The 25,357-nt window shown below is 41.4% G+C and overlaps 1 protein-coding gene across 4 annotated transcripts in view; it reads right to left on the reverse strand.

Moving 5' to 3' along the window:
- CWC22 (CWC22 spliceosome associated protein homolog) overlaps window positions 1–24,499 on the reverse strand; it is a 45,109-nt gene extending 20,610 nt beyond the window's left edge. Inside the window, exons 1-13 of one of the 4 annotated variants that reach the window (XM_083407491.1) lie at window positions 21,979–24,499; window positions 15,407–21,781; window positions 14,147–14,271; window positions 12,306–12,373; window positions 11,750–11,866; window positions 10,895–11,134; window positions 8,547–8,675; window positions 5,599–5,767; window positions 3,856–3,909; window positions 2,609–2,744; window positions 2,312–2,518; window positions 2,134–2,196; window positions 1,471–1,575 (exon numbers count right to left, since the gene is read on the reverse strand). In XM_083407491.1, coding sequence (XP_083263617.1) covers window positions 1,471–1,575; window positions 2,134–2,196; window positions 2,312–2,518; window positions 2,609–2,744; window positions 3,856–3,909; window positions 5,599–5,767; window positions 8,547–8,675; window positions 10,895–11,134; window positions 11,750–11,866; window positions 12,306–12,373; window positions 14,147–14,173 — 1,315 coding nt within the window. In that variant the 5' untranslated portion in view covers window positions 14,174–14,271; window positions 15,407–21,781; window positions 21,979–24,499. Of the gene's footprint in view, window positions 1–1,470; window positions 1,576–2,133; window positions 2,197–2,311; window positions 2,519–2,608; window positions 2,745–3,855; window positions 3,910–5,598; window positions 5,768–8,546; window positions 8,676–10,894; window positions 11,135–11,749; window positions 11,867–12,305; window positions 12,374–14,146; window positions 14,272–14,386; window positions 14,500–14,878; window positions 15,338–15,406; window positions 21,782–21,978 lie in introns of those variants that run through there. The other 3 variants (XM_083407493.1, XM_083407492.1, XM_083407494.1) reach the window with 3 other exon arrangements.
- Between the last annotated feature and the right edge of the window lie 858 nt (window positions 24,500–25,357).

Here is a 25,357-nt window from a genome sequence, read left to right on the forward strand (position 1 = left end):
CTCCTTAATGAGCCTTGCCTCATTAATTTCAAAAAGGAGTTGTGATTTAGGAATGTAAATCTGGTTTCATATTGAGATTAATGGTTAAAACCCTTGACAGTTTGGGAGGACGGGGGGCGGGGGGAGAGGGAGAGAGAAAGAGAGAGAATTCTCCTGTACTGATAATAATTCCATGGTTCAGGCCTACAAACAGAGCAGTATACCTGGCTGTTCATGCAGGAACCAATACCTAAACTAGCTGCTCTGAAATGAATTAATGCCCTACTGTTTATGGGGGTGGATTTCAGATTTTCCATACGAGCAATGCAAGTAATGGCAGGGTGCTGTAATTGCCATCTTTTCATTTGAAAGCAAAAGTTTATTTTCCTTTCCCAACAGTCCTACTGAAGAGACAGCGCACTCAGGAAGAGTCTGAAAATGCTAAAGACCTGTCTCAAAGTTTGTTTGTAAACTCAACCCAGCCTCTCTCTGCTTGCAACAATTTCAGTTTATCAGCTTGTTGGCTAACATGCTATATGGTGCGTCTCACATTTCCAGAGTAACAAAGACTGAGAACATGCTTACAAAGCGTTTAAGGAAACCAGGAAGAGACTCAGAGGAATCCCAAAGAGGCATGAAATACATCCACACTTGGGAGGAACGGAAAAAGACAAACACACACACACACACACACACACACACGAAAATAAAAACACCTTGTAGAAATAGTGTTAAAAATTATACATAGAATTAACCTGCACAGGGAAACGGGGGGGGGGGGGGCAGGAAACCCCGCTACAATTCAAGACAAAAAACCCACAAAATGTGTATAATTTCATTACGGCAACACAGACAAATGGTAAAAAACAAAAAACCCAACCACTGATATTTTAAGGAAGTCAAAGGCTGGAAACCCACAGAAGTAGCTTTGAATACCCAGGGAAGCATTGGGGTTTGGGCTTATTCAAACACCAGTGCCTCACATCAAATAGCAAACCACTTTCGAAGATGAGAGGACTTTCAAAATGCAGATTGTGACATGGAACAGGAATCTGTTGGCTAAGTTAAAAAAAATACCTCCCACTGGACTTTCTAGGTCCAAATTTAAGCAAACAACAACTGGATTGAAAGACTTCACGAAGATAAAATATTGGAAATATCCTGATTAAATAATAGTAGTAATAATAATTTCATTATTTATAGCCCACTCATCTGGCTGGGTTGCCATTTAGAAGGGCAAGGGAAACTAAATAATGTACTGTGAATACAGTCCTCTAAATTCAGCCTTGCTATTGCTACTATCCCAGAATACAAATAGTGTCTGGCAGAGGCTATGGGACATGCACTATTTGTATAATGGCCAATGAAGTTGCAATGGAGTAAATAGAAGCAACATTTTAATATTAACTAAAATCAGTTTACTGTTTTGTCACACTAACTTCCACAGTAGTGAGGAGTGCATAAAACTGTTTCTTTAAATTGCACCTTTACCTTCTTCGTCCTCCTCCTCCTTATCATCATCCTCTTCCTCCTCCTCTTCACTGCTTGCAGCATCCTGACCACTTTCTGAGTCACTGTCACCTTCGTCAAGAATTTCTACAAAACAGAAAAAACACGTTTGAGTGAACACCAATACCAGGCTGGGTTGGTTAGAGGAGCTAGTCCGTATCAGAAACTCGTGTATTTGGAAGAAGATGCTTCAACATTGGAACAAGAAACATTGCAGTCTTGCTCAGGTGCCTGAGAGTAAGTCCCACTGAACTCAATGGAGCCTACAACTGAGCAGACATGCACAGGATTGCATAGCAGGTTTCCCAGAAGACCACAGGAATTAGAACTTTAGATACAAAAGACAGGAGTGCTGGGACATGATAGTAAGTGTTCGCTGAGGGGTGTGGGAAGGAGCAACTCCCCACTTGCGGGTGACCGCACATGTAGGAACCCAGAGGCGGGGAAGAGAGATGCAAAGTCCTTGTGGCTTGTGAGGAGACTCGCCAGAGCCCAAAGAGGACATCCTCTCTGGGCTCCGGGGAGGGTATCCTTGCGAGCCGTAGGCTTTGTTGAAGCTGCTCAGCCTCCCTGCCTAACAGCTGACAGCTCTCCATCCCTGCATTAGAACAGCTGTGCAAACTCAAATTAGCTAGGCGTACATACCTTTCTTCAGAGTTTGGTACTTCTCTTCATTCTCCATAAAATCTGGATCCATCTTGAACACATCTTCACAGAAACAGAAAAACAAGTTACCAAAATTATAGCAGGGCCATTTTTAAAGAAACGAAACGAAAGAATTCAGACTGAAAAGTTCATTCCAACATTCCTTACTCATACTTACTAAGAACATCTTCTGGATTATAGTCATCTTCCAAAGGCAGCATATGGGTAAACTGATCCTCTTCTTCCACAAGATCCAGTCCATCTGGAATTATCGGGTGATCTTTGAACCCGTCTTTACGCACAGCAAACATGACTTCAATCATGTACTGAACTCGCTTGTCGGTTTCAGATTCATGCAGGACGTGACGAAGGCGGTCAAAGATGGCTGTGGTTGGGGGGAGAAAAAAACTGAGGTGAATCTAATTCCTACAAAACTAATGGTCAGGAAGGAAATAAAGCAGCAATAAATACATACCGTTAACACCCCTAGGAGACACTTCCGTCAATTTGAGGCCGCATTCCTTTAGGAAGCCAATTGCTACTTCAATGCTGTCATCTGTCGGTCTCTCCAGAAGCAACGTGAGCATTTCCAAGCATAAAACCTCGTGAGCCTTAGCAGGAAGAAGGTAACAACACAAATAACTTTTTTGTTTTTACAAAATAAATTCCTAGACTGCATGTATCTGACATATGTAGTCAACAAAACAAGCGCAGCACCATTTCAGAGAAAGGCACTACAAGTTCAACGTCCCAAAAGGAGCTTTGGATGTGCTTCTTAAAGAGCAGCCCTCCAATCAACTTTGCCGCTCACGTGAGTTACAAGAGCAGTTTAGCCTAAAGAACTTACTGCTTAAAGTCAATCCCCACTTGGTATATGGGTGTGCCTGAAATAGCTCTCTATGTAAGCCTTGTCCAACCTGATGCCCCATCATCATCATCATTATTATTCATATAATTATTAAAACTTATTGGTCACTTGCTTTTTTATAAAAGTAACTCAAAACGATGTACAACAATAATTAAATAACATGTGCATTAGAAACAACATAAAACCAAACAGAGAGAAACCCAAAATTTCTAGGTGTTGTTGGGAATATGACCGTCATCATTCACCAAGATGATGGTGGAGCAATCACTCAGAAGCCATCTTAGCAACTGGGTGGCATATAAATTAACGAATAACATAATATAGGCATCCCCCCCCCATGTTTATGTGGGGGTTATGTTCTGAGGCACGTGCGTGTCGGTGAAATAACATATAATTGAAAAGCCAGTTAAAAAGTCTGCAAACACCCTGTTCTGCCCTTTCAGTGACATCATGTTGTTTCCGGGTCACTTCTGGGTTTGGTGCAATACGCAGTCACTCGCATATTGAACATGCATAAGCGGCCTGTAATCCCTGACCACTAGTTATGCTGGCCACGGCTGATGTGAGCTGGGAAAGTCTGCCCTAGAGCAAAAGTTTGCAAGTAATATTTAGCAAGAGCCATAGTAGAATGAGTTGGGGGTTGTTAATTTTTTATATTTTGCTTTTGTAGTTCTATTTTCTATTTAAAGTGCTTTCTTATTTATTTACTGAAAGCTGCCCAGATAGCCTTACGCTATGGGGGAGGAATGCAAATGCCATAAACATATTTGATGACAAAATCCCATCACAAACCCTTGCAACGTTAAAAGCCAAAATCCCTGCAAATATATTATCAGTAGTACAGAGCATCTTACCACATTCTGATTCATAAGATGTGCCACAAACTTGGAAGCTGTCAGGCAAAGTTGCTGCAAAACAAAATGCAAAGCTACGTATTTCTGCAAGTGATAAGTCCATTTCATAGGTATTACTGCAAGTGATATGTCTATTAGCATGGCTTTGAATCCCAAACTGCCCCAGAGATTCTATGTGACTTGCACAAATCATTTAAAGGGCTTTCTCTTGCTGGCATTATTCTTATTACTATTATTTTGGGCAGGTGAGAAAGGAGATGTGCCAGCAGCCCCTCTTCTTCCCCAGGAAGGCTACAACTTTTGCCAGAAACATGCATCTGATGACTATTTTTCTTCCTCCAAACATAGGATTACTTTGCAAGTGAACAGGTGACAAAGATTAAATGGAAGTAGGTCGTTTCAGGATATTTGCCATGCAGTGAGCTCAGACAACAAGCTTTGCGGAAGCTGCAAATAATGTATCTTGCTGCAGATGAGAGCTCAGGAAACTTTTAGATGATCTGGCATTATTGGATTCTCATTACTTAGGAGATCAAGTCCAATATCATTTTTTGATGTAGAAATGATGCTACACAGAGCACTTCCCTAGTCACACAATAACATTGTAAAGGTGGGATCATTTTAACTCAGTCTAGCCCTATTTCAGAAAACTGCTTTTTTGGGGGACTGGCTATCAGGATGAAGTCAACTGCAGTCTCATTTTGTAGGGGGTGTTTTCACAAACCATTTTTACTAGATGGGCATATAAGGGAAAGCCATGGTTAAAATATTGTTTTTAGCTGTCATTTACCCCCTCGAAATGTTTTCTAGAACAACTACGTAAGATAATCTACAGCAGGAGGAAGTTACAAATGCTGTATATTGCAGATACGTACAATTCAAATGCAAACCTGTTGTAGACAGAAACGACTTATTGTAAGAGATGTGAAAACAGTTTGAAAGAGGGATTGTGGCTTTTGATACCAATAGCCACCCCACTGTTACCTCACGGAATTACAGAACTTTCTGTATAACTTCTGGAAAATGCTGATTGGAGGGGCTGTTTCGAAGCCCATAGTAATAAGAACCCTGTTCTGCTTACTATTTTTCCATTTTAAATTCTTTCTTTTTCAAACCAACAAGTTCCAATAAATATTCAGCACCTTAGGGTTCAACGGCTTCCTACTCCATCTCTACACTGAACGTATTTGGACTTACTCTGAATGTTAAATTTAAGGAATTTATAATTTAAAATGTAATAAATATAGAAAAGAGGAGGGAAATTGTGCTAAGTTATATTGAATGGGTTGAATGCAGGAAAGAACTCTGTTCATAGTTACTCTCGCCATAACAGATCCTGGCTCTCTCACTAAGCACCCCCCAAGTGTCTATTTTGTGCAAGTGTTACTGCCTTTCTGTTAGCACAAGAAACCTTTCGATCCAAGCCATTAAATATTATGTTCTTAAAGCAGTAAAGTTAGAATTAATAAGAAAATAAGTACTACGTATATCACATTTCCCCAATTTATTTCTCTCCCCCACTCCCAGTACCCGCTTTCTCCCCATGGCCTCAAAATTTTCAGACATTTTTTGACTTTCAGCTCTCCTGATACCCACATAATTTGTACTCAAATCCTAAATACACTAATGCAGAAATAAATCTCAGTGAACACAATGACACTTCCCCAAAACAGTATTCAGGCTATAAGCAAGAGAGAAGCACAATAAATCTTACCCTATCACCTGCGTGGTAATAATACATACCTTATCATTTCTTCTGTATCCTTTGCGAAAATTTAAAATGAGCCTCTTGAGAATCAGTTCTCCGATATTTGGAAACTTTGAATTGATGATTGCTACAACCGCTGCATAAACATGAGTGAAGATAGGTGAAGCACTCTGGGCTTGCAAAATAGATCTTGATAGCAATCCCCTATGAATGAAAATACAGACGTGCTGAAGCAGCTTTACCAAAAATTAAAAAACAAAAACTATGTGATTTGTACAGTAGCATTTATCCCAGCAGCTTGAGGGTGGCAGGTGACTTTTCTAGACTGCATTATTCTGGAACTCAATTCCATCAACATGGAACCATCATCCAGAGCTAGATCATGCTCACTTATACATACAAACATAATTTTATTTGTTTGCCACCCTTCCACAGTTCAAACCATGCTCACGGCAGCTTGCAACATGAAAAGAAAAATACATAACAACGTAATGAAAGGGGTTATAAATAAAGACTGAAACATAAAAAAATACACAAACAGAACGATTTCAATATAAATCAAATCAAGATCTAAAATAAAGATACAAAAACCCAACAACAACAACCCTGACCCCAAGACAACACCTTCAAACAACACTCCAACCTGAGTGTGTGTTTTGCAGCCACAGCTTTTGTAGCTGGAGTCAGTCCGTGCCCCACCCTCCCAGGCTAGGTGGAAAAAGGCCTACAAGGCAGGGAGCAAGTCTCCCAGACCATATGCTTTTGGGTTTCCATCTTCTTTCCTGCTCCACTATCCCCCAATACATGTCTGTATTAAAATTAGCCTTTCAAAAGCTCAGATGTTATTCTGTGAATAGGCCAGATTAATCTACAATCATGTTTCAAGAAGCAACAGTTGATGAAAAAAATCACTAATAAAAAGCAAACAAACAAAAAAAACACCCTCTCATACACAAATCCTAATCAGTGACAAGTAAACATTATTGGAAATATTCCCAAATCACTTGAGAACTACACTCTCATTATTCAAGTGTGCATTAATGTTTCCATTTAACAGATTAAGTTTCGTTTCACAATCTACTGCTTTTTTCCCAAAGAATACAGACCTAGGAAAAACCAGCTGCAACACTATTATTGTAAAAACATCATCATTGCTCTACTGGAGAAAATTGCTATAAAATATTTTGTTAAAAAAAATATAGGCAAGAAAGAGCCCAAATTATTACCCATGGGTCTTTAAGGAAACAATAACATAATCCTGCTGTATGGATCCATTAGAAAAATGGCACAGCTACAGCACACACACAAAATTTCTTCTCAAAGAAACATGATATCTGAAAACCAGCGGTGTGTGAAATGTTAAAGATGCAAGAGACAATTAATTACAGCAAATATAATTTGTTCCCCAATTAAAGCACATAGTTATTTTCATGATGGTAGATATTTACCAAGCCGCTGACATCCTGCAGAAAAATGTTTGCTGACAATCTATGTTTTAATCACCATACTTAGGGAATCTGTCAGGAGAGGATCTTCCTGGATTAGGAGTTCATTTGATGCCACTGTTTACTCCTCTACGGAAGGAGTAACTGCGACTGAACAGTCATTTTCCCGTGCCGCTAATCATGACTTAAGAAGAGAGTGGGAGCCCAAATGGCCAAACGCTCCACTATGGGAGCAAACGTTATACGGAACATGGGTCTTATTTCCATTTGATTGCCATTTTCTGGAAAAATCAGTGGAAGGGCTCTTGAGAACAAGAGGCGGCCGATTTAATCACAAGTCCTACTTTTCAGAAGACTGAACTCTGCAAAGTATTGGTTTGTATTCCACTCTTCCTCCAAGGAACCCAGGGCAATAAACAGGTCAGGCTGAGAATGACTAGACCAAGGTTACCCAAGGAGTTTCATGGCTGAGCAGAGAATTCTCTTTGTTCACTGGTCAACACTCAAGCCACTACACTAGATTTATAAAATGTATAGTTCACACCAACTGGTTCCTCAATCTATAGTGATCCAGGAGCCAGGAGCAGTCAGCAGGCCAGCACTGCTGGCTTATGTCGAAGAAAAACCCAAGCACAGTTTAACACAGTAAACTTTGCAATGCATGGCACACTTAAATGGTAATGCTTTGCATGCAGAAAGCCCCAGTTCATTCTTGACATCTTCACTTTTCTTTCTTTTTGTAAAATATAATGTAACTAAAACATTAATGGTTCCTGCCCTAGGCGCTCCACTGACCACAAATTATGCTCATTATCATGGATCAGAAAACTCCCTCAACCTCTCTCACTACCAAGGAAATATAATGAATAGAGAGAGAACCTACCTAAGTGAAGCTGAGATTAAAAACCCTACATATACACCAAGCATTATCACCCCACCCTTCTCTCTCTCCCTGCAACTTTATTCTGTATACAGTGGTACCTTGGGTTACATACGCTTCAGGTTACATACGCTTCAGGTTACACACTCCGCTAACCCAGAAATAATGTAACCTGAAGCGTATGTAACCCGAGGTACCACTGTACTTAACCTGAGGTACCACTGTACAACATTAACATCTCACTTCAAATGTAAAAGAAAGATTCTACAACCTGAAAAAGAGACAAGGCATGCACTTTTGTAAACCAAGAAAATATTTAATAACTTAGTTTTCTTTTTAAAAAAATAACTATAACAAGATGAAAACCTGGTTTCAACCATACATCAAATTTTTCATGAGTGAAAAAGCCTCTAAAAACAAATATGATCAAAACCTTCTAAGTTCAAAAGGACTTACTCCCAGGTAAGTCTGCATAGGATTATACTTTGATCATTCTGCAAACCCTCAACAAGTCATTCATATTTAAAATGAAAATCCTAACATGACTCAAACAGCAGCTGACCGAAAGACTATCAGACTACTTCTAACAAGTGACTTGAGACTTAATCAATAACTCTCGGATGAGCAAAAGACTGCATATCAAGAACTTGATGCTTACCTCCCTCTGACAATATTTTCCTGAAGAAGCTCATGGATAATATTCTCAATATTTGAAACGTTCACCTTGTTGACGAGACCATTGATGGATTTCTTCAGCGCTTCCCAACTCATCCTTTGATATGCTAAACTGTTTTCAAAACAAATCATTGATAAAAATCAAGAGAACAAGAAAGGAACGTATTTGCTTGTTCAGCTAGAATACCAAATATGCAATAGCACTTTTCAGTTAGCGTATTGCAAGAACGGTGTGCAAAAATAAATATCCACCTGCCTCCTTTCACTTCAATTTTACCAGGGTAAATGATTTTCAGAATAGTTACACCACCGAATAGTGATCTGTCTTTTGCAATAAGCAGAATAAGAAAACCATGACAAGTGACAACCAGGAAGGGCAATTTTTCCCATTTACATCTCACCACAGTGTGCCTCACACATATGGTTGGCATGTCCAGAACAAATCTGGACTCCCAGCAGCTAGGATAGCTCAATCGGTAGAGAATGAGACTCTTAAACTCAGGATTGTGGGTTCGAGCCTCACAAGGGGCAAAAGATTCCTGAGATCCAGGGGGTTGGTCCCTTCAAACTCAACATTCTATGGTTCTATGAACTCTGTTTAAACCTTTGGTTTTAGTCTCATGTGACGAACGCCAGAATTCTAAAGAACCTAAAGCATTTGTCATTTATTTCGTAACATTTCCACTCCGCTCGATTGTAATAAAACCTCAAAGCCATTTACAAAAATAATAAAACAATAACATATCAGCAAAAAATAATTTCCGACAAACATTTAAAGCATTCAATTTGTATTGTTATAATTTGGATTAATTGGTTTGATGTGTTTAATTCGGTAAGATGAAACTTAATAAAAATTATTTTTTAAAAAACAACAACTTTCAATTTGTATCAACAATATGCTAAAACAACATTAAAATACATAACAGCTTCTATATGTCTGAATAGGCCTGACTAAACAGAAATATTTTTAGCAGGTACCAAAAAGTGAAGTCAAAAGTTCCAAAGAACGACCAATTTTGAGATACACAGAGGATAACTGTGACTTTAAAGATGAATGGGAACCCTTTACAAAGTATTTGAAGATGCAACAAAGTGAACTGGACTCCTTGGCTGGCTTTGAATAAACATTCACAAACTTTTTATTGATAATAATCAGCTAAATAGTTTGAGGATCTATACAACTTTGTAACATGCAGCAAACAGCATTCTCAGAGAAACCAAAGACTGGAACTGAGGGAAGCCGGGGTGTGTGTGTGAGAGAGGGTGGGGGGAGGGAGGAAAAATGGGGGGGAAAATAAGGATGATATGTTTTTGGATAATATGTTTTGTTTTAATTTTACATTATTTTTTTTTAAAAAGGAGATACATAGGTTTGTTTTTGGTTTATCTGAAACTCCCAAGCTGACTTCAAAATAAAGTTAAACTGTCTTAACATTTCACACTTCAGAGGCCAAAAAGATCCCTCTCGGCACACAACAAACGTCTCTGCCGCCACTCAGGCTAACTTGCAGCTGGGTTACCACCCTGCTCTCTCTGCACCTTCTTGAGGGCTGGATCCAAAGTTAGTCAGAAGTAAAGGTAAAGCCCAGTCAAAGGCAACTATGGGGTGCGGCACTCATCTTGCTTTCAGGCTGAGGGAGCCAGCGTTTGTCCACAGGTCATGTGCTAGCCATGACTTAACCGCTTTTTGGCGCAACAAAACACCGTGACAGAAACCAGAACGCACAGAAATGCCATTTACCTCCCCACCGCAGTGGTACCTATTTATCTATTTGTACTGACACACTTTCAAACTGCTAGGTTGGCAGGAGCTGGGACAGAGCAATGGGAGCTCACCCCGTCGCAGGGATTCGAACCAGACCTTCTAATCGACAAGCCCAAGAGGCTCAGTGGTTTAGACCACAGCACCACCAGTGTCAGAGTAGACTCACTGAAGTGAATGGGTCATTTCAATGGGTCCGCTCAGCAAGTCTGCAGCCAACTTTGCCACCTCAGTTCTGTCTCTTCCCTCTAAGATGGCAGCTCCTGGTTAGCCAATTTCTACAAGTTTTTTGGGCAGGGCCAGTTAAAAATTCCCCAGCCGACAGCTGAGCAGTATCTTTATTAGGACCAACCAGAATGTCGCAAAATTGTGGCAAACTTTTTAATTCTGAACTTTTCAGTGGGCATGATGTTGCACCAAAGGAGTATGTATGTATATGTGTGTCAGAGAGACAAGAAGGAAGTACTAAATCTTATACTGTTTTGTTTTTATCCCCACCTTAAAATAATATCTTGCCCAATACTATTCATCAGTTAAGCACAAATGTGCAATGTGTGTGTTTGACCCACCTATTTTTATCAGTGATTTGTGCTTGCATCATCCGAAGCTTGGCTGGAGGAATGTAGGCACCCCCAGTGCGGGTGAGAATTGGGTCCAAATCCTCTTTCTTCTTCTTTGGAGGGGGTTCCTCATGAGAAAGAGAGCTCTGTGGTGTTGTTCTCTCAGCCGCATTTCTTCTGTCGGGCGAAGGGGATCTGCGGTACTTTCTCCAGTCAGACTCCCTCTCTCTTTCATGCCTCTCTCTCCCACTAATAGACAGAAAATTCCAAAGATTTATGAAGCACAGGAGCAGCTGACAATCACAGACATTAGTATGTAACATGCTGTAGCTTTGATTTTGTTTATAAATCACGTTAGAGAACAGAAGCAACCAACTGTGTCGGGGAACTGCCATCGGAGCCAGAAGGAGAGGGAGGGCTCCAGAGGGATTCCGGAGAGCGTCCCGGGAGGGAGAGAAGCAGCACATCTTCTGGGGAAGGAAATCAGCATAGCACCAGTGGAGGAGGGGGGCAGATGGGGGAATTGGTGAGGTGGCTCCATGACTCCTCGCCGGGGACCAGTGGGGAGAGCACGGGTCCCCCGGTGCCCACACCCTCCCTGCACAGAAGGCTTCCGCGCAGGGAGAGTAGGCGGCGACTAGGCGTCAAAGAACTTTTATACTGGAAGAAGTTAAAGAAACGCCCACTGACGGATTCTGCCAGCGATTGAGACAGCCACGGGCGAGTGGCTGTCCAGACAGAAAGGGTTCACTCAGGCAACCCACCCAGGTGTGGCGCCGATTTACACATGAGCAACCCCTAGAACCATTACAAACTACAACCTGAACATTTTAGTGTTTGTTTTTAGCAGCTCCAGACATTCACCTTGACTCGGTGTATTTGTCTCCATAACGTCCCCTTTCGGAATGTTTTTGGTCAGATCTCCTGTAATCTGAATGACTTCTGCCTTGCGGTGACTGAGACCTTTGACGCTCCATGTGCCTATGCAGAGATTGAGAGCCAAAGTTAGCAGCTATTTATAAACAAAGTCTCCCCCCCCCCCACACACACAAACACACATTGTTGTATCTGTGGACACCACACAGCTTTTGAAGCTAGGGGCTGGAGCCAGCACAAGGACTCCTGCTAGTACAAAGGGTTTCCCAGCAACTCTTCTCCCCTGCATGCCATCCTCAAACTGGTTCAAACTTACTTTCTCTCCAAAAATTATTTTCCTGTTGCGATACTGATCTTTGTTTTCATTGGTTAAAACAGAGGACACGTGATACTTATTCCCCAAAAGTCTGAAACCCAAATACTGCTATTGTTTTAATTAGGTTCAGAGCTTTTATAATAATAGGAAAATACTTCTCCCCGAACCCATGTTGCTGTTTCTATCAAATGTTAGCTACATAACTAATCATAAAAAAAAGGTTTATACCTGTCTTCTGGAGAGGAACTTCTCCGGCGAAGACTGTAATCTTCCTTCCTTTCATAACTAGAACCGGACTTTAAATACAAAATAAATTAGATATTTCAAGGATGAGAAGTACCAGCCAGGATGCTAAGAACAGTATTTCATTTATTTCTAACAGTATTTTCAAACCCTCTTCTCTTAAAGATGCTTGGAGAAACAAAACCATTTCATTCATTAGATGAAATATCAAATTATAGGTGCACAACTTATGTTGATGGGAGAGCATTCCAAAGTACTGGTCCCATTAAAAGCCTTAGCTTACATAGAAACTAAATGAATGTGTATGCAACTTCCAGTCACTTAACAAAACTTTTCCAACTGCAGCTCCTTGCACACCCCAATAAAGCTGCTCCACACAACCGATGAATGCTCTGAAGGGGGATTTGCTGCCAGACAAAGGGTTTCAGTTTGAAAATTAAAAAAGGCAACTCCTTCCATTATAAGCCAAAGCCCTTTGCACTCAGATAGAGGGCTGCTTGGATTCTAGCCACTGTATTTTCTTAAAAAGTGGTGCAATTCAGGACACAGCAACTCCAGCTGTGCTGCCACCAGCATTTTATGCAAGCTGTCACCAAAGGACAGCATCCAACCAAGTAGTTTCTCAGAACAGATTTAGGGGACACACAGGGAGTAGAGAGGAAAGAGAGATTCTGTTGCACAGTCAGAAGTCCCTGAAGGAACAGAACTACTTCACCAAGTACTGCCCTATTCCCCTTCACACCCAGGTATTTGTCAGTATTTGATATCAACTCGATTCTCACAATTCACTAAGTCCCAAACAGAAAAGGTGGCATCCAGTTGAGAAAACGAGTCCCTAAACAGAACAGAGGGAAAAGGCCATTATTTGTGAAACCCTCTTACCATCTTTATGATTCTAACGGTTCTCCACAAAATGCCATATCCATATTAGACATGCAAAATGCCATTTTTATATTACACAAAGAGCGACAAAGAGATAAGACATTTAATGGCTAGCTTTTGTTCATATGATACATGCTTTCATAGGCTCAAACTGTTTCACTTATGCCTGCTTACCTACAGAGTGATGGGGAAAATATTCACACCACTATGTGTGAAAGTGGAATGTGTATTGACCACATATACATGGAGCTCTTATATGAGGAAAGAGTCACAGCTCATTTGCAGAGCACATGCTTTGGATGCCAAAGGTCCCCCAGGTTCAATTCTAGTATCCACGTTGCGTCGAGAAAGCTGCCAATCAACATGGACAATTCTTTACTGCACGTTCTGACCTGGTACAGAACAGCTTCCCCTATTTTACATGGAAGCTAACGACCAATATATGTTACTACTATGGTTCCTCTGCCATCTATCTCTGGAAAGCAGGAGTTACCATCACCAGCTAAAAAGGTAAAAGTAAAGGACCCCTGGACAGTTAAATCCAGTTGAATTCAACTATGAGGTGCAGTGCTCATCTCGCTTTAGGCAGAGGGAGCTGGCGTTCGTCCACAACATTCTGGATCAGGTGGCCATCATGACTAAACCGCTTATGGCGCAATGGGACTCCATGACGGAAGCCAGAGCGCACGGAAATGCTGTTTACCTTCCCACCACAGCGGTACCTATTTATCTATTTGCACTGGTGTGCTTAAGCTGGGACAGAGCAACTGGAGCTCACCTCGTCACATGGCCAACCTTCTGATCAGCAAGTCCAAGAGGCTTAGTGGTTTAGACCACAGCACCACCATGCAGACTAGGTGATGTGGACTCACTGAAAAGTGTCTTGTCTGAGAACGCCCCCAAATCCTGGAGCCAGCATAGAGCATACTCTTTAAAATACTTACATTTATCTGTGTTACTCCACTCTTCATTTTTTCTGTCAATCCACTTCAAGCTCCGAATTACTAATGCCAATGTACAAAAATCAATATGGGGAAATCCTGTTATTCTTCCAGCAAAAATAGCTCATCTAGAAAGGGGGAAAAAGATGCGACTTTCTGAAATTGCTCTTTCTTAAAAGGAGCACTTTGAAAATAAAGCAGACCTGAACAAGCTAATATTTCTATTGACAAAGATTAAATCACCTGGTTTGTACAACAAATGAATTTGGTTAGTGTCTTTTTGAAGCTAGTACAGTACCATCACTTTGCAGAGTTTTGTAAGTTAAGTATCTGAACAATTATCCGGTGTAATTAACCTACAGGAAAGTAAGACAACGAAGATGCAGATTACACTTGTCAGCCACCATCGCCATATGCTACAGGTATCTCTAAAACGGGTGGTTGTTAACATCATGACTAGAATTAAAGCTGTGTACTTCTTTGGTCCATTTACAAGCCGCCCTTCCGTGCCGGGGGGGGGGAACCTAGGGCAACATACAGCCTGAAATAACAACATTACAGTAATTTGCTTTTTGTTGGTCAAGTGGCATATAGATCCTGCAAAAGAATAAGCAGCTGCAAAAGCCTCCAGTAGAATCAGTAAAGTTATACATTAATATATATATATATATATAAACTCTAGGTTTCCTGAGGTGGGGCTGGTGGTGACATATGTGGAAATACAAAGTTGTGTACCTCAAGTGGGGGGGCCCATAACCATCCAGATGCTGGCAGGCCACCAAACTCCACTGTCCCCAAAAGGGGAGATGGGGGGTGGTGCGAGCCCGCCAGTAAGGGGAACACGAGTTGGCAGCTAGTTTTTGCCCTTGAAGGGAGAGAAGCGGGCTGACACAACCCCACAAGGCATTGTGGCAGGGTGACAAGGCAGCCAGCTGGCAATCCCCACAAGGGGCCAGGACCCGGCCTCGTTGGGCACGTTCACGTGTGAACGCGGGCCCACACGCGTGTCATAGAAGAGCCGCCCCGCCAGGAGTCGGAGGAGAAGCGAAGGAGCCGGGCCTTCCGCCCTTACCCAATCGAAGGCCAGGAAGAGCAGCGGCCGAGAGGAACGCGCCATCCTCCCCTTCCCCCCCCCCCCCGCCGTTCCCGCGATAAATCGGAGGGAGGGGAATGGAACGGAGCAGAACCGAAGATTCTAAGGGGTGTGTGTGAGAGGAGAAGTCTATCCTCCCTCCGGACCCGCTCCCCTTCCTTAAAACTTACCTCTGCCTCACGGGCTCCGCCATAACATGCGCCCATATATGGCCACAACGTCACTTCCGCTGCCTCGCGGGCCTGGTCCGAGGCGAGACTTCCGGGCGCGCGGGTGAGGTGGGGAGGAGCCGTTGGGCTTCTTTCTCCTCCTCATGGGATATTTATATCTATCTATGTATTTATCTATCTATGAACGTTTAGTTAGAGCGGCACCCGTTTTATGAGGAGATATTCCGGCCCCGCGCGGGAACCTTTGGGGAGGGGGAGGAGGCGGGCGCTGACGTCACCAAGTCGGCTGTTAACAGCGAAGGTGGATCTTCTGGAGCGGCTCTTAATGAAGCTACAGTTCCCGGCATCCTTTGCCCGCGGCGTCGGCCACGTTTCCCAGCATTCCTTGGGGCGTTGCACCTGTCAAGTTGTACGAATCCTCGAGGGTGCCATTGTGCCCACAGGTGTGGCAACCCCAGACTTAAGACCCATGATTTAAGCGTCAATTCCCATTTAAGCATAATTCTTAGGTTAGCAGCCTGTGACTTTGCCTCACAGAGATAATGGTAAACATGGCAAAGCGCTGGGCTTCAAAAGAATGTTAAGTCAGTGTTAAGACTTTATTTTTGTTCCATTTATATTTCATATTTTAAAGTAAAACAAAAGGTTGCCATCTTAACATTTTGCAACCAGACTCGACGGGAGGGGGAGGACCCGTAGCTCAAAAAGCCCCATGTCTAATCTGAAATGCAGATAATAATCAACAGAAATAACAATAATGATACTAAAAGAATGATAACTATCCTTTCAATGAGCTGTTTTTCAAACAACTTGTTTGTGCTGAATATGCCGGGGTTGCTAATTAGCATTTTTATTTAAACACAGTGAGATGTTGATGAAATTGCCCAATTCAACCGTCTGGCAGAAGCACTGTTTTAACACCTATCTCATAGGAGGAAATATAACAACCGTCTGCTTAGATGCTATAGCTATAACCCGTTTTGCTGATGAAGCAGCAGGCTCTTTCACTGCAAGAGTGCTACCCTTTGCATTTTCTTTCTGAAAGGCGAGACCAAATATGCTGTGTGTATATTCAGAAAGCATCTGTATAAACAATCTATAGAAATCTGACTTAGATTGAAGAAAAATTCATTTGCAAAATTATTTTGTGACAGCAGAATGCATAAATGTGCCTTTCCTTTAATTGTATTTCTCTGACCACATATTTACCAGTACAAGCCCAGTTCACTTTACTGAAGTCAGCAGTGGCAAAACATTTCCGAGCACCTAGAAATGTACAAGTCTTGCTTATCCACATATTTTAATAAGCTCTGGATTTGTTTTTCTAAAACCTACACAAAAATTCTGCTCAGCCTTAGCAACTGACCTTTCAAGGACAAACCAAGGATGAAGGCCGAAAGCCACCTTTCCCACTTTTGCTATTTGCTAAAGGTCCTATTATTTCTGCTGTATTTTGTATTCTTTTCCTATGTAAAGACCTTACCTCCGTTGATTTTAAAAATCAAAAGGGTGTTTCTTCTTCAGGCTGAAAAATATACTAGAATAATATAGCGGATGGTATTCAGCAAAATATTTGTGTTAGCAGAATGATGTGTCCCCCACATCTCCAAATCTGCTTCAGAGGGTTGGGGGAATCCCCAGGACAGATTTAGGGTGATGTGGGGTGAGAAGAGCAGGTAAATACTCCATTATGCAAGCAGAAATCTTTCTGCTTGCACAATGGAAGGTCTACTTAGTTCTGCTTTGTATAAAACCTAATTATTCCACAATATGCTATGGACAATTAAAAATATATCTCAGCACCTGCATTGTGAGAAATTGCAAGATGTGCACCGTATGGTGCCATATTAGTCGGATGCACACTCTGAGAGCAGGGATGGGGAACCTGTGACCATAAGCTACAAGCAACACATCCAGTGGGCATGGATTATGGGAGTCCAACAATGTCTGGAGGACCACAAGCTCCCCATCTCTGATTTAGATGTTTGTGCGATAGAGACAAGGTGTATTTGTCTTGAATCTCAGTTTGAGGGAAAAGGTGGGATATAATGTAAATAAATAAATCAGCTTCTTAGTATGGGGATGGCCATCTGCATGTTGTATGTTCTGGTCGACTGCATAACCTGGTAGTTATTCATAACTAAATTTACATTTTTTTCCCTGACATGTTTTATTCTTTATGAAGTTGGTAACTGCTCATGAATTCCTGTGGACAGAGTATATTCTTTATACTAATATTCTTTATTTATAGTCTACTGTTCCACTTGAAGACCTTTAAAATGGCTTGCAGTATTAAAAAACTCAGTGCTGCTCATTTAACTAGTCATGTTGACAACTCCATTATCTAATATCCAGATGAGAGCATTTGCCTACCACTTACCTAGGTGACCTTAGCATGCAAGGCAACCAGGGAAACTGGAGCTCTCTGTGTGGTACAGTTGGCCTTGAGCTTCAGTCGTTTTCAGTGAGATGGTGTTTCAGAAGGAACAGGAAGTGCTTCCTGTTCCTCTGCACCTCCATCTTGATTTATATAGAATTGTCATAGGAGATGACCATATTCCAGGTATGGGGAACATGTGATAATTCTGTTTCAGGCAAAATAAAGATCCAGAGGAACAGGAAGCTCAACACATTTGCTGCTTCTTGGATTTTCTACAACGTTGCGAAGTCCAGTGCTGTGTTTATTTGATATGAAAACAGTGTGCTCTGATGTATGATACATGCTTCTTCAGGGGATAACAGAAATGCATTAATATAGAATTTGCCATGTTAACCTATTTAAATCATGTTGTATTAACATGAGTTTGGCACTACCACCTGGTACTGTGTCACGTCAAATCAAATATTCCGACAGGACATAATTTTACTCAGCAGAGCCAGATGTTTTCAGAACAGATTGAAAGGCAAACACCATTCTGTAACATAAAATGTACCATTCTGCTAGTTTGTGTCTTGGTTTTTAACTGTGATGCTTTAAGTAAGTTTACTTAAAGTAAATTTGAAATGAAACAAAATGACTTTGCTCGTCCTTAATGAAACATCAGGTCACTCCCACAGGCTGGTGGAGCTGCAGGTAGATGGTTAATAGCTTACTTTTGAAATGGTGCCCTGGAATTAAAACAGGTTCCCATTTTATCTTCAATCCTTTGTGTCATTTAATCCCAATGTTTCTGACCTTTCTGCTGATTTTATACCAGAGTAGTTCTGACTTATCAGGATAATGCCCTCACCCCTGATTTATGCTGATGTAATTGAAGGCAGAATTGACTTGTGCATTTTTAAAAGGAAGAGAGTGCTTCTATGCAATTTTAAAATAGCATTGGCTGGCTGAATAGCAACCTTCTATTCTAGCAGGGAAGTTACAGCTCTCTGTGAAATGGGAAGTCGCATATGCCAGAGGGCAGTGACAGGGAATGCGATAAAGACTGTAAATGAATAAACAAATATCAATAATTCTGCATAATGGGTTCAGTTTTGTTGAATTAAATGGGAGCTTATGAGCAAGCAGTGATGAGGCATAAAGGTCTCATGTGATAGTGTAAGAAGACTACTGGTCAGTCTCTACCAAGTATTGTGATGATGACAATGCTGCAGGAGAAATGGTTGTATTGTGCTGGTTCTTATGTAAGGAGCTTGTTCTGCTTTGGTGAGGGCAGCCATGGACCCCTATGCAGCAGCAACTTAAGAAGCATTAGAACAATCCAGGTTTGTCTGTACCAGTTTAGCGCTGCACCTTTGGGATGAATACTGACTGTCCAGCTTTTAGGGTGTTCAGCGAGCCAGATTTGCATGAGGCAACCTCAAGATACTGTATTTGAACAGAGCCAGTGCAGTTTGGTGAGTCCTGCATCCCTGAGAATTTAGGAACTTGGAGGATGAACAATGTTGTCACGTAAAAATCATGGTTATAGCTGGTGCTTGGTGACCTACTTGCAAATGATAATTTATTTTTCTTTCTAGATAACTCATGGTAAAGCTAATTATAGCTACTTATGCTTCCTTCCCATTGACTAACCTCATCAGTGGCTGGATTGAAAACCCCATATAAACTATGATCAGTTCTTGAAAGGAAGATTCACAATCAGTCACAACATACCATCCTGGGCTACTGTTATGTCCTTACGTTTTTTTCATGAGATTGTTTGTTCCTTTTTTCTCTGACGTTGGATTGGACAGCTTGGTAACACTGTATGTTTCTCTCTCACCCACACACCAAGCAGGAAATCCTTATTGGGAAATGAAATTGCTTCACTGATGGCCATATGGCCCTATATCTGTGGACACCTGTTCGCAGCATGGGGCAAGAAAAAGGAATATTTCTTGCAGAGCAATTTTGGAGAACTCTAAACATTATCTGCATTTGCTGCCTTTAAACTGGGGAGCATTGCACTATGGGGATGAGCATGAAGATTCAGGTAAAGGCAGTTAACCATTTTTGGACTCTAACATCACAAGACTGTCTAGTTAATGTCCTGTCTGTTTTGATGATTCACTTGGTGGCTTGGAGTTAAATGTTTTGACAGCTGAAATATTACATGATCAATGAGGGTGGAGGAAGCAATATTTTTGACGTAACACAGCTGTTTTCAGATTTGAATGAGCTTTCCTCAGTTCAAGAGAAATCCAAGCTGATAGTTTGAGCCCAAATCATGTCAGGATGGTGAAAGTTGCACTTAAGGTTCTACCAACTAGATTTGAAATAGCTGTATTTTCATCTGGAAAGGGCATGTAGAATGGGGAAAACTTTACCTGTTGGCTTTCTGCTCATTCTGTCCTGCCAGGATTCAAAGAATTGTAGAGTTGAAAAGGAACCATGAGGGCCATCTAGTTCAATCCCCTGCAGTACAGGAATATTTCGCCCAACGTGGGGCTCAAACCTAGAACCCTGACAAAGGTGGCCACCAGACCTGCTCCCCACAAATCAGATGTCTGCAAAGCAGTCTCAGCTGTGTCATGTCTGTTCCCTGTCTGTATATTCATTCACTTCCAAAAGACCCTGCTGTACATTCTGAAAGCAAAGCTACAGAGGATAAGGCTATCAGTGGGCTACCAGTCATTGATGGCATATATATTGCCTCTGAATGCCAGTTGCTGTGGAACACAAGCTGGACAGCACATTGGTAGATAATCTCTATTGCTTGTAGAAGGTCTCAGCTTCAATTCCTGGCATCCCCAGATTAAAGAACCCTGCCTGAAGCTCAGAGGAGGTGCTGCTGGTCAGTGTAGACAGTACTGACCTAGATGGGCCAATGGTTTGACTCATTAGAAATCAGCATCTTATATGGCATTGTGGTTGGCCATTGTGGGAACAGAATGCTGGACTAGAGGGGTCTTTGGTTTGATGCAGCAGGGAGTCGAACGGGACTATTAAAATTCACTGCAAAGTGCAGATTTCTAAAGTGGTCTGCCTTGTCTCCAATCAGTGCCTATAATTTATTTGATTCTGCATCTTGATTGCCACTGAAGCGCAAGCAATTTTCCCACTACTTCAGAGACATTATAGATTATGCTTTTCATCTGCCCTTGCAAAGAAATTGCACAGAACATGGAAAAATACAAACAACAAATCCCACCACGGATTCTTAGAAGTTTAGCGAGAATGTTTTAAACGAGTACTTTTTCAAATGAGGTTTAAAAGTTGATTAAAAGTAATCTCTGTCTCTCCCCCCCCACCATAAAACCTTTAAAGAGTAAACAATATATATTTTCTATCTTTAAGTAATGAGTTCTGATATTACTTGTCATTGCCTAGGAATGATATCATCCAAAAATTTGTTTGACATCCAAATCCTGAAAATTCTTCCTAAATTGCTTAAGAAGATGAAATATAATTTCAAGCTTCCTTAGAGGCACATATGCAAGCACCCAGGACAGATTGGATGTTTGTCAGTTCCTTTATACAGAGTAACATGAGCAACTCTAGGGACGCAGCCGCATGGAAGAAATAGATCATGCTTGACCTGGTGCACTGCTTTCTGTGCCTGCACACAACAATTCAACAATGATTCAATTTTCAGTGGTCAAAGAAGCAATACAGAATGATAAGATACGTTGGTACGGATATTTCCAAATCTGAAATATAGTATTAAGATTTATAAGGAAGATTGAAAATGCAATCATAAAGAAAGGCAAACATCATTTCTCTAGGATATATAACCTCTTGCTAAAGTATGATAGTGAACAGGAACAAGTAAAATAATACATGATAAGGAGGGCTCAGGACATAGGGAACAACACAAAATATGGACGTGCAGGAGAAATGATAGGGAAAGGACCACAAATCGTTGCTGAACACAAATGTAAGAGAACCTTGTTTCAAAGCTATGATACAGTGGCATCTGACTCCTGTAATTATTGCTGTATTAAGTTAACTCCCTAGGAAAGACCCTGATGTTGGGAAAGATGGAGAGCACAAGAAGGGGACGACAGAGGACGAGATGGTTGGATAGTGTTCTCGAAGCTACCAACATGAGTTTGACTAAACTGCGGGAGGCAGTGGAAGACAGGAGTGCCTGGCGTGCTCTGGACCATGGGTTCACAAAGAGTCGGACACGACTAAATGACTAAACAACATTCAGAAATATGCAAAAAACAACAGAACATATTGCCATGTGGTCTACATAGAATCATAGAATTGTACAGCAAGAAGGGGCCCTAAGGGCCATCTAATTCAACCCCCTGCACTCTCAGCTGAAGCACCTATGACAGATGTCCATCCACCCTCTACTAAAAACCTCCAAGGAAGGAGAACTCACAAGCTCCCGAGGGAGACTGTTGCACTGTCGAACAGCTCTTGCCATCAGAAACTTCTTCCTGATGTTTAGTCAGACTCTCCTTCCTTGTAAGTTGAATCCATTGGTTTGGGTCCTAGCCTCCAGAGCAGGAGAAAACAACCTTGCTCCATCTTCCATGTGACAGCCCTTGAGATATTTGACGATGGCTATTATATCTCTCAGTCTCCTCCTTACCAGGCTAAACATACCTAACTCCCTCAACCATTCCTCATAAGGCTTGTTTTCCAGACCCTTGATTGTCTTGGCTGTCCCCCTCTGCACACATTCCAGCATGTCAATATCCTTCTTAAATTTTGGTGCCCAGAACTGGACACAGTACTCTGGGTGTGGCCTGACCAAAGCAGAATAGAGCAGGACTGACTTTCCTTGATCTGGTTACTACAGTTGATGTAGCCTAGTAGAGCGTTAGCATTTTTTGCTGCTGCATCACACTGTTGACTCATGTTAAGCTTGTGGTCTACTAAGAACTCTAGATCCTTATTATATGTACTACTGGCAAGTCAGGCATCCCCCATCTTATATTTGTGCAGCTGGTTCTTCCTGCCTAAGTGTAGAAGCTTACATTTTTCCTGTTGAAATTTATTTTGTTAGTTTTGGCCCAGTTTCCCCAAATACCGGAAAATGATTATTAGAATAATAACAAAAATATTGAAATATTAAGTTCCCTTAGAATCCAGTACTGATGCTGCTGATGCCACCTATCATAAAGAAAACATCCTATCTGCAGCTGCAAGATTTTTAATGGATTGAAACTGGAAAGTTATATTACTCCCTTCTTGGAAAGAATAGCTTAATAAAGGTTAGGAATTGGGGGGGGGGGTCATATCTAACACCAAGAATTGAAGTGACCCTATTACGTGATCCTATCCACTCTTACCTGGGTCCAATCAAATACAGTTAGATTACTTATGAGTAAATATGACTTGAATGGCACTCCATGCCTTTACTCTTTCTGCTCCAAAGTGCTCAAGGTAGCGTTAAAAATATGAAATTACAAAAAACCCTACAAAACCCCCACCCCCAAAACCAAATAGATAAATAAAGCTATAAAAGTTACTTTATAAAAAGGACAAATTAGCAGCATCCAATATGCAATCCAAAACCAGCAAGCAGTATTTAACCAGTCAGTAACACACCTTTGCAAAGGCCTTCCTAAATTGAAATGTTTTGATCTGCTAGTAAGAAACAGGGAGATGGCCAAATGGATCGCTTTTTCTTGGCTGGTTGATTGATGAGTTACTCAAGGCTCTTCGATATGTTACCACTTTCAACGGAAGCTGCTGATGAAAACCCTTTATGCATGACAGTGTGTGTTGGCATTGGAAAGGAGACTCTCCAGGCTGTTGGTAAAACTTGCAAATAACATTCCTCTCCCTCCTTGCTAGACTGTTGCTATGCAAAAGCCATTTTAATGGCCATGTGGGGCCTGAGTGTTTAGTTTGGCCTAAATCTTGTGACTTAACAAGCTTTCTGTCTCGAAGTGTTTCTAGGACACAGGAAGATGCCGTATACTGAAGAAGATCTTTGGTCCATTTAACCAAGTATTGCTGACACTGTCTGGCAACGGGTTTCCAGGATATTGGGCAGGGGTCCCTCCCAGCCCTATCTAAGATGCTAGGCAGTGAACCAGGAATCTCTTTCTATGCTGTACTACTGAGCCATGGTTCTCCTTCAATTACTTGCCCGGACACCAGTCCAACACCCACACAGCCTCTTCCAATTCCGAGAGAGTGAGAAAGAGAAGATGTTCTCTTATTTGTTCCAAAGATCAATCCAGTAAATATGACTTGTCTTTGCTGTTGTTGCTTTCAGCCTACAAATGATATGTAATTATGCCCCGCCACCTATTTTCATTGAGTTTCTTTTACACTGAAATGAATGGGGTTGATGGACTTGAAAAAGTTAATGACAGTATAATTTATGTAATTTTGCAGCAGTGGACAGCAAGATGAATAATGTAGTTTTTGGTGGAAGTTGGACTGCAGCGGAATAGAAACAGTACTGCGTGCAATTAATGCTGTGCATAACGGAAAACAAATCTCCCTGCACATGCTTTGGCAAACTGAAGAAAATATCCAGATACTAAAAATATCTCTCACAAAGAAATCTTGTCAAAAGTTGAAAAGGTAAAGGACCTCTGATAGTTAAGTCCAGTTGCAGACGACTCTGGGGTTGCAGTGCTCATCTCACTTTACTGGCCGAGGGAGCCAATGTTTGTCCACAGACAGTTTTTCCGGGTTACGTGGCCAGCATGACTGAGCCACTTCTGGCGAAACCAGAGCAGTGCATGGAAACGCCATTTACCTTCCTGCCAGAGCGGTACCTATTTATCTACTTGAATTTTTGGCGTGCTTAAGTTACTGGGTTTTCAATTATTGCATTGTTCACAAAGCCATGTTTGCTTTTTCAGAACTCATTCTTTCCAGTTTTAGCTCCATACCATACATTTTGCAGTGCATTTTAATAGCATGAGCCTAGCTTTTACTGTCTCTGCGAAAAGTACAAAATTTCTTCCTTTTTAGTCCCCATGCAGATTGAAGATAATTTTCAAGTAAGCCTTTGGCAACATTTCTGAACAAAATTAAGATCAGGTTAGAAATAAATCGGCTTTGTGTCTGAAGTCTCGGTGGAGCTTTCAGGGCGAAATGATGATTCAGCCGATAAAACTAGGTTGAGACAAGGGCAGCTCGTTTCTGTGATTAACAAAAGGCCTGAAAAAAGGAAAGGAAAGGTAAATAATGCCAAGGCAGAAGGTTCATATAAGGGCTCAGTCTTAGATCAAGAACCCCTTAAAGAGTTTATGCTGTGTAATGTTAGAAGCAAAACAAGATCTGGGCTCTTACATTTGTTTTTTTTTTAATGTAGAACATTTTGAAGGTGTGTACATTATATTTGACTCAACCCTCAGGCAAAAGCAAGTTTTCTGCTTGATGGGAATGCCTCTGTACTACTCCAAGCAAAATTCAATCTACCTCTATAGAAAATATTGATTTGCTAAATTTAGCATATGCCCTTACTAAAAAGGAGCTCCAAGCGGCATACCGAACCAGCTGCAAAGGTGGAAGTAGATTGGGCACTTTTTAAAACCCACATATGTTCATTTCTTATATCAGTAACTGGTAGGGTAGGCATTGCACGTAGCATCAGATAGGTGGCT

This window comes from Podarcis tiliguerta (assembly GCF_965153285.1).
Source record: "Podarcis tiliguerta genome assembly, chromosome: 1".
In the NCBI taxonomy this organism is placed as follows: Eukaryota; Metazoa; Chordata; class Lepidosauria; order Squamata; family Lacertidae; genus Podarcis; species Podarcis tiliguerta.